At 36.5% G+C, this 10,653-nt stretch overlaps 1 protein-coding gene across 1 annotated transcript; it reads left to right on the forward strand.

Annotated features, from left to right (window-relative positions):
* The first annotated feature begins 4,325 nt into the window (after positions 1–4,325).
* Positions 4,326–10,248, forward strand: LOC118485803. Its single transcript, XM_035982264.1, has 6 exons — positions 4,326–4,532; positions 5,117–5,261; positions 8,364–9,124; positions 9,291–9,742; positions 9,817–10,000; positions 10,228–10,248. The coding sequence occupies exons 1-6, from the start codon at positions 4,326–4,328 to the stop codon at positions 10,246–10,248; spliced, it is 1,770 nt and encodes a 589-aa protein (XP_035838157.1).
* Positions 10,249–10,653: the final 405 nt, after the last annotated feature.

Below are 10,653 nucleotides of genomic sequence, written 5' to 3' on the forward strand. Positions count from 1 at the left end.
AAATCCTTTGGCTCACGTTTGGACATGAGCACCGCTTATCACCCGCAAACGGATGGGCAGTCTGAACGCACCATCCAAACCCTGGAAGACATGCTTAGAGCATGTGTGATCGATTTTGGCAAGAACTGGGAGAAGCATCTGCCGCTGGTGGAATTCTCCTACAACAACAGCTATCACACTAGTATTCAGGCGGCACCTTTTGAGGCATTGTACGGTCGTAAATGCCAATCACCTCTTTGCTGGGCGGAAATAGGTGACAGTCAACTCACAGGCCCAGAACTAGTGGTAGATACAACGGAAAAGATTTCCCAGATCAGGCAACGCATGGCGGCAGCTCGTGACCGTCAGAAAAGCTACGCTGACAAGCGTAAGAGACCGTTAGAATTCCAGGTCGGGGACCGGGTTCTACTTAAAGTCTCACCCTGGAAGGGTGTGGTTCGTTTCGGTAAACGAGGCAAACTGAATCCACGGTATGTTGGACCATTCGAAATTACCGAGAAAATCGGTAAGGTTGCTTATAGATTGAACCTGCCTGCAGAGCTGAGTGCAGTGCACAACGTCTTTCATGTATCTAACCTGAAGAAGTGTTTGTCGGATGAAACACTTGTGATTCCTTTTAAGGAACTGACGATTGATGAACAGCTACACTTTACTGAGGAACCGATTGAGATCACGGATCGAGAAATCAAAACCCTCAAACGTAGCCAGATACCCCTTGTGCGAGTTCGTTGGAACTCACGGCGCGGCCCAGAGTTTACCTGGGAGCGGGAGGACCAGATGAAGTCCAAGTATCCCCAGTTATTCCCAAACGAAAACCCCAGCACTGAAGCTACAACCGAATTTCGGGACGAAATTCCAAACTAACGGGGGGATGATGTGACACCCCGTTGAAACACGCTAGCTTGGCAGTGGCTGCTTCAACTTTCGGGACGAAAGTTCTTAAAACTTGGGGATAATGTGACACTCGAGGTTTTTCCGAACGATCACCTTGTAATATTCTGTGTGTATATATATATATTATTAAATGGAAACGTGATTTTACTTGATATGTGTTGTGTATGTGCATTATATATAAATATATAATAGAGCCGAGACCACGACCCGAGACCATGACTCGCAACCGGGCGGTTGCGAGTGGGCCACTCGGTCTCGAGTGGGCCGTTGAGCCGAAACCGGTTTGGGCCGAAACCCCCAAGCCCAACCCGAAACATCCCCTTGTATATATATCCCACCTTTCCCCCACTTCTTCCATTTTACACACACAAACACTCCTCAAACTCTCTCAACTAGAAACCCTCAACAACACACCCCAATCCCTTCCTATTTTCGGTTCAAGCAAAGATCCCGGACAAGAAACTCGGTCAAGACTATCACTCGGACATTCCATCTTCTTGGTTCTCTTTTCTTTGTTTTCGGCTCCTCCTTTCATAACCGGTTAGTGCTATCTTGTGGGTTATCTTTTGTGTATAAGATGTATGTATGTTGTATGAACTAAGAAATGGTTGGTTAGTAGTTTATGCATGATTATTAGGTTGTTTTGTAAAGTTTGTGAATATGTGTTAACATGACTAAAAATGACATGATATTGGTAGTTTACAAGTGTTCATAGCCAACTACACTATGCTTCTTTGTTTCTTGCAAGAATGATGATGTTTAGCATAAGATTTTCGGCTATATAATGTATGTTTTCTTGTTTAGCATCAAGATCTTGTTAAATGTGTGATTTTCGGTTCATAAATATGTGTTTATGTTGGCATGAAAACCCTAGAAAACTATGAACATAAGAAGAACTTGTTTGAATATGGTTTGAAGGTTTTAAAAATGGCAAAGTTTGATCTATCTTTACTAGCTTTCAGATTAGGCAAAGTGTTAGTGAAATATTATTGGTTGTTTCCTTTTATGGGCCTGAATTCTTGGTACAATTTGGACTGTCATATCTGCATCATCACGTGTATATGAAAGTGACAGCATTACGACTCGCAACGACAGCATTCCGACTCGAAACCGCACCGTTGCGACTCGCAACCAAAGCATGACAAGTCGAAACCACGTGATTGCGACTCGAGACTACGTCGGTTGCGACTCGCAACCACAGCATGATGACTCGAGACCACGGTTACGACTCGCAACCATAACGTGACAAGCCGAAACCACCTGGTTGCGACTCGAGACCAGCTGGTTGCGAGTGGGCTGTTCATTTTGGTTACTGGGCCCATATGTGTTTAACTTGGGCTATCTGTTGACTGGATTACGTGTTGCTGTTGACTGCTTAATTTCTTAGGCCGGCCCAGTAACCCACTGTTTACTTATATGCTTGATACGTGTTAGTTATGTGTAAGTTTTTACGTGAATGCCTGTATACCGAACCTGACTTATACCGGTAACCATGTTAGGACGTGGTGACCAACGTGATTGACAAGTAACCTTAACCTACCGAGCAACCCAAGGTGAGTTCACAACTTAAAAGCATGCGTCCCGGTGGTTTGGGACACGAGACTACAACCCTATCCCCTGGTAAAAGGGGATACCATTTACATACCATCCCTAGTTATTGGGAACAAAACTTACTTTTCCTTCCCGGGTATTGGGAAACCTTTTGGTTAATTACTGTTTATACGGATTGCAACTAACGGCACTAAACGAAACTCTATCACTCAAGTCCCTACTACAAATACCGATTAGTCGCCGGGTTAGGCGAACGGGTTATTAGTTGATAGCGCTATTTAGGTGTTTACCAGCCTCACACCGTGCCCTGGTTTGGGACGGGCGTGAACTAATGTACTCAGAAATCCGTCAATGATGATAGAACATTGACATCGGGGCATCCTGCGGATACGCAACGGTTACCTAGTGTTCGGTATTGGAAAAACAGTTTAGTCGCTAACTTTTGGGGTAGCTCCCCAGGGCATGTATAAACGGATAAATTAACCGGTGAAACAAAGTTTTTGGTAATTAAAACTGGACAACTAGTGAACTCACTCAGCATTATTGTTGACCCCTTACTGCATGCTTTGCAGGTAACCAGTGACGATGGAGCTTGCAGCTTGGGAACGTGTAGTGTCTGTTCACCCTTGTGTTGGGTGTTACCTTATTTTGAATCATGAACTTTGTTTTAAACTACCGTACTTATGCTTCCGCTACTTAATACTGTTTTGGAACTTAAAACTTTAAACTCTGAACTTAATATTTGCTAAGCTTATGCATAGTAAGTATTACTCTTGTTATCAACTTAAGTATTCGGTATAATTGGTGGCTGGATCCTGGTCGGTCACGCCCTCGAAGCGGGTGTTATCCGCAGGTGGATTTTGGGGGTGTGACAAACCCTAACCATTATCACCACTAACCCGGAACAAAACATAGTAATAACCCAACCGGTTCTAGCTTATAACATGCAACCCTAATCCGTTTAACCTAAACATAGAGTCATAACATCATACCAAATCATCATCAACATACCGAGCATATACAACACACATCAATGGATAACATACTAACCGAAAGATAGGATCAAACACAAGAAAAGTGAGCCGAATGGAAGAGCAAGATCTCCGATCCTCTGAGTTGTTCGCCGTCGGGTTCTAGGCAAGCCGAAAGAGAGAGAGAGAGAGCAAGTAGGGTTTGTGTGTTATGTGTTTTGTAACAACAATGAGAAAACAAAACCTCCTAACCTGGTTTAGTGTTTGCGAGTGGGGAGTGGGCCGAGCCCACTCGGCTGCCTAATGGATCCGAGAACAAGGTGTGGCCCAAAGGCTTGTGTGACCGGTTGTAATGTGCGGTTTGGACTCGTGTAACATTCTCATAGCATACATACACATAAGGCACATAACAAACATTCATTTAAAATCATATAATTCAGTTCTCATAAGCACGTAACGTTACATCAAAGCAAGTCTAAAGTTCGAGTTGTCACATAAGAGGTGAGCGGAGGCGCGATAAGAGTAAGAAAGATGTTGGTTTTATTAAGAGAGATTGTAAACGGGGCAAAAAAGATAAAACAAGCTTAGGCAGGCGCCGTGTAAATATCTCGAAGGTTAATATTTATTTTTAAGGGTTAGGATATAATAGGAAGTTTATTTCACTAGGAAGGATAGGAAGCAATCATGATTGTCCAATTGCACAATTAACGGTCGAGATTAAAACCAAATTAAAAACTGTCATTTAAACACATTCTCCGGGCATTCAAGGGTATTATCGTCAAATTACAAATGTAACCGTTGTTCAATATACACAGAAACCCTTCGAAAAAAGGTTCATTACGTTTTACACTTCCATTGAACGAACACACACATACAAAAATTTGAGAAATTCAAACTCCATTGAAGTTCATGGCGTCATCGAGAGATAATTTGAAGGTTTACCTTCGAGTTTCTGAAAAGAAATCTGTATCTCAAAACCCTAAATCATCAAAGAAGCCAAAAATATCATCAGTTGAAGAAAACATCGATCAACAAGGAAACATTAGCCGAAAATCAACAATGAAACAACAAACTAGTAGAAAACGCAAAGAGATTTCTGATAATGGTATATTTTTGGTTTTTAACTGTATTCAAGTTACGTTTTATAAAGCGCAATAGACCTAATATACCTTATTCCTTCCCAAAAATTGTTTATGAGTGATATATTATCCCTATCTTATCATTGAAAGTGCTTAATTAGGTTTGTTATAAGAGACTGCGTTGCGTTTTATGTTAAAACTATGACCTAAGGTGCTAATGCTTTTTATGGGATTTATATATTGTGAACTAATGTGTTTTATCTTAAAAAAATTAGCAGAAACAAAGAGATTATTATTATGATAATTGTAATCGAATATTAAAACATTGCGTTTTATCTTATCTTTGTATTTGCTGAGATACATGTGTTATTAACTATTGCGTTTTATCTTAATACTGTATCAAATGCATTTTTATTTGTTGACTAATGCGTTTTAATTTAAAATATTATAAAAAACAAAATGAGATTATGAAATGTTAATTTGCTGAATTAATTTAATATGATGTAAAGTATTGCGTTTTATCTTAATACTGTGAACTACTGCTTTTTATCTTTATAGTGTTAGCTGATGCGTTTTATCTTAAATTTGTTAATTGAAATTGTTTCATTATTCTGTTTAAAGATTAAAAAACAAGAGGAAAAACAAAAAAGGAGAAGAAAGAAAGTGGTGATAGAATCTTCAGAAGATACAGATTCTGTTTCAAAAGATGAAAATACTAGTCGAGCTATAGTTCTGCATACTTCTAAACAACAACAAGTAAATTCAGGTAACATAAAACGCATTAAATATAATTCCATTGAAAAATATATGTTTCTAAAACACTTGAATGTATCAGATGATGATTTTGTTGATCCACCACCAAGAGTGAAACAGACAAAATATCAAAAGAAGGAAAAGGCATAATCAAAAACAAAGAGATCATTGAAGAAAGATAAAACAGAAGAACAACCATATTATGATTACGACGGAAAAAAAATCAACATAAGATGTGCAGTCAATAATCTCACAGATTATATTGAAAATTTGTCAAATGAGCAAAAGAAAGTTGTTAGAGAAATAGGGTTTGGCAGCATACTATCATTCAAGTTGCATTCAGTTCCACGCAAATCCGGATATTGGCTGGTAAAAAACTTTGATGCTGAAAATGATGAGATAAATATTGGAGATGAAAAGATTAAGATCACAGCTGATGTCACGGCCCCCGGCCCGGTTTTACCTGGTCCAGGAGCCGTGGGACAGAAATCTGTGGTATTGATTATTATGGCAGCGGAAGTTTTAACAGGATCTTTTAAAACTTGAAATGCCCGATTATTTTATTTCATAATTCGGGGTAAAACCCGTAATTTACAATAAGGGAATTTCACCGAGAAACCCCTGTTTTACAAAACATGTTTATTTATTTTACTGAGCCACTACTTCAAGGTTGTTAGTGCTCCGTAGCACTTTTCCTTGATTCACAGCAAATCACCTGAAACATGTTTTAAAAAGGTTTTATCAGCAAGAAATACTGGCGAGTCATTCGAGTTGCACAAAACAACACATTGTTATAATCCACAGTATTAAGGGTGATTACAATGTTTCTATCAACCAATTACCCCAAATCGGTATTTGTCACTCGACTGGATCTGTGACTATGGTCAGATCACCCATTAGCTAACTCGTTGTCCAATGGTGACGGGTATCAAGTAATGTATACAAAACCCCACATACCGGCAGTAATTGAAGATTACAAAAACTTAATCCCTGTAACTATAACTGGAGAACATTTAGGTTTCTATAAAACACTTTGATAAAAGAGAATGACTCACATTGCAAGTTTATATGGGCAGAGTTTTGCCTACTGATAAGCCTGATAACCTAGTTTAAATAACAATGCACACGAACTAGGTTAGTAACCAATACAGCATTTACGATAACTCACCAGATACAACCCTCACAACGAATGACAAAGTGCAATACTAAACATCCATCGAATTCACGACGAATGACAAAGTATAACCCTAATGCGGGCAGCAATTAAACATCCATTGGATAGTTTTAATCGATCGGATATTAAATCGTAATAGCGATCGAGTTATTACCCTGTTGGTGCGGCAACGTTTCGTGTTCGTGTGTGTTTTGAAGTAAACAGTGTATAACTCAGTGCATGAAGCGAAATTTAACATCGAAACAGGCAAACGTTCAAGTCCCAAGCCCCTGCATTTATAGCCTGAATTGGAGCCTCCCGCGTGTCGCGACAGGTTCACCCGTCCCTGTCGCGTATCGCGGGGCAATCAAACGTAGGCTAGGGTAGGCTTGTCACTGGTGTAGGCCTGCTGAGTTGCTAGTTTGAGAATTTTCAATTTAGACAACGAATTGTGATGATAATCGTCAATTAGGGTTTACCCCCCTTGAGTTTTAGGGGCCCTGATCCTGATTCTGGTTATTCTGAAAATTTTAGGGTTTATGCAGGATTACTTGGGGGTCTCAATTAGGGTTTCCTATTAGACAAATAAAATAGTAAATTAATAGTTTTGGGTGAGAGTTGTTACAGCTGAATTGATCCAAAAGGTATTTCAAATACCAAATGGAAAAACAAAGATTGAGGAAAAACTGAGACCAAAAGAAACTGATCTTATAATTAAATTCTGGCGCGGTCAATTCAGCAAAGATTTTTTGAAGAGAATGTATGCATGCTGCCAACTTGATTAAATATTTAAAATCAAGAAATGAGCTTGGATGAATGTTCAAACTAAACTTCTTGGTTATATTTTTTACGGTTATGGCAGAGGCAATGCAAAGGAGTAATGTTAACCAAAGATTCTTGCCATCGATGAAAAATGACAAAAAAAAACCAAGATTTTAATCGGTGTGAATATATTCTGAATGTTTTAAGGCGTACAAGAAGACAATGGCTTGGAAATGACAAGTTCTTCAATGGACCTATTGGATTGTTAGCGGTATGAAATCCGATCTTGCATTATTGCTACATATTATGCTGAATGCTTGATTAGCCTGCTTGTTTATATTCTTTGTTTAAAATATGTTTGATTAAAACGCAATGACTTGTTTATATTATTTGTTGGTTTGTTTAAAACGCAACTTTTATAAAGCAAAAGTCAATGACATGTTTATATGCTTTGTTCAAAATATGCTTGATTAAAACGCAATGCTTGTTTAAAACGCAATATATATACAGTTACAAAAAATTAGTTGGGTAAGTTGTTTACAATGATTTATATTATAAAACACAATAAATTAGTTTGAATTAAAACGCAATGGACCTATTGGATTGTTAGCGGTATGAAATCTGATCTTGCATTATTGCTACATATTATGTTGAATGCTTGTTTAGGCTACTTGTTTCTATTCTTTGTTTAAAATATGATTGATTAAAGTGCAATGTATATAAAGTTACAAAAACCAATGACTTGTTTATATTATTTGTTGGTTTGTTTAAAACGCAACGTTTATATGCTTTGTTCAAAATATGCTTGATTAAAACGCAATGCTTCTTTAAAACGCAATATATATAAAGTTATAAAAAACTAGTTGTGTAAGTTGTTTACAATGATTTATATTATAAAACGCAACAAAATTAGTATTGAGTATTGTTTTAAAACGCAATGATTCATACAGATTCTATATGCTTACAAAAAAAAAGGATTTGAAGATGCTGAACACACTTAAGAGTTCTCTCTAGATAAAATTGACTCTACAACATTACAAGAATTTGAAGATGAATTGGAAATTGATGCGCTAAATGAGGGGAGAGATCTTGTAAAGGATAAAAAGAAAAAAGAGAAAAATGTAAGAAAGAATAAAAAAAAGAAAGAGGAGGAGGATGAATTTTATGTTTATCCATCTGAATCCGACAATGAAAATGAAGAAATTTGTCAAGATGAATCTAAAGAAAAAAATGACAACGATGTTCAAGAACAACCAAACATCCAAATCAACGCAGAAGAGATAAAAGATGGAAACACCTTACTTAAAGCTGCAATAGACTGGATTGAACAAGATGATGCTCAAAACAGCCAACTTAAAACCATTAAAACTGAAAAAACACAAACAGAAAGTGGAGGATCATGGGGGCAATTCTTCATAAAACCATCAAAAGGAAATAAAGATAAATTGTGGGTAGACAGTCAATGCCGATTGTGTAATTTCATGCCATCACAAAATCAAAGTGAAGGTCTTTCTGACATTCATTCAACAAAAAGTGGCGATGAAAATATGAAGAACATTGAAGGAAAAAAATCAAATGAAGAATATGTTGTGACTGCCTTAGCTTTTCATTTTAAAGGATTTGAAGAAGTTTTCGAAAGCATCCAAACACGCATAGATGAGATCATTGAAGAATATCCAAATAGTGAAATTGTTTATAACAAAGTAAATGAATGGGCTTCATTGATTGAAAAATTCAACGATCAAGCTAAAAAGCACAAGAAAGTTAGTATTGATTCAACTCTGATCGAAACACCATCAAGATTTCTAAATTTGAGCCAAAATGAAGACACAGAAAATCAACTCATTTCATCTCCATTGAGTGTAAAACGAATGATGATGCTACAAAATGCAATGAAGATAACACAGTTGAAGACCAATCCTCAAATCCAGAAAAAATCATTGAGAAAGAACCTACGTCAAGTCTGCAAACACACATTGAAAACCCTTTATTCGTACAATCATCTTTTAGCGAAGAAACTCCATCATTAATGTTGGAGATAATCGAAAAGACAGATGAAGCAGAAAAAAATCAAATAAAAAAATTCAAAATGATGAGGTACCATCCTTTGATTTGAAAATTTCTCAGTTGTCTTCAAATGTGGATGAAAATGAAGTGGAAGATGATATTGCTCGCCACGCTACACAATCCGAAAATCAAACAGAATCTGAAAATAAAACAAGCGAAAAAGAATTTGAAACTTCTGTTCAAATTACTGGGATACAAACAATGTTTGATAGAATTGAAGAACATAACACTGAAAAAGAAATCAGTAATCTGATTCAAAACACATCATTCCTGAACCCACAAGAAGATCCGTATAAAACACCTGTAAAACCTGTTCAGGAAGAACAACCAACAACTGATATCAACAAAACAGAAGAAATAATCACAAAGATAGTACGACCAGATCGACAGAAAAATGTTGCAGAAGCATTATGTTCACCATACTATCAAAGACAAATAGCAATGAATGAAGTAAGAACGACTCACGAAAACAACATATCGGGATATGCTTTCCATGCAGAAGGAGAAATAACGTACAAAATCATTTATATACACTTACACAAAACAAAAAATCAAAATATTATAATTTAATTAATTTTTTTTGCAGGGACATTCTCTTTGAAATTAAAGATCATGTATTTCTGTCGAGATATGCTGCAGAAACAATGAGGCCAGGATTGGAAATAACAGGAAAAGTAATCGATTGTTGGGCATATATTTTGAATGAAGAAGAAAAAAGAAGATCGAAAGACAACAAAAACCCAAGATTTTTCTGTACTATTCGAATGCTGGTAAGATCTATAAAACGCAATTTGTCTGTTTTATACAAATAATATATGTTTAATGAAGTTTTTTGAAGTATGATTGAATAAAGTTATATAAAACGCAATTGTCATTTTATTTCTTTCATAAAAGACAATGTGTAGTTTGTTTGAATGTAGTTTTATAAAACGCAACTATATGTTTTATTACCTTCATAAAACGCAATTAATAATTTAATTTGTTTATTGTTATGCAGGCTTTATCATTGAATGAATAGAAAGAAAAAATGATAGAGGAGTTCACCGAGAACATAGAAAAAATTCTTCAAGGTGCAAAGTTAAAAAGCATAAATGATTTTAAAATTATCCTTGTCCTGATTCTCCAAGGAGAGCATTTCTATGTGATCTCATTCAATCTTGAAGATAAAGAAATATTCATTATTGACAACAGTGCGAAAGCGGTCACAAATAAACAAAAATATGGGGATGTGCCTTTAAAGACAGTAAGTTTTCTGACTTATGCTTTTAAAACCCAATATAAACCACCTAATCTTTTTTGTTTTTTTTTTCTGTAGAGGAATGCTTTAGCAGGTTACCTCTAATCTGTTGGTCATCAAAATGCAGATAATATAAAGGGCATAAAACCTACTAGAATGGAGATGAAATGGAGAACAAAAAATAAC

Source organism: Helianthus annuus, chromosome 13, assembly GCF_002127325.2.
Source record: "Helianthus annuus cultivar XRQ/B chromosome 13, HanXRQr2.0-SUNRISE, whole genome shotgun sequence".
Taxonomy (NCBI): domain Eukaryota; kingdom Viridiplantae; phylum Streptophyta; class Magnoliopsida; order Asterales; family Asteraceae; genus Helianthus; species Helianthus annuus.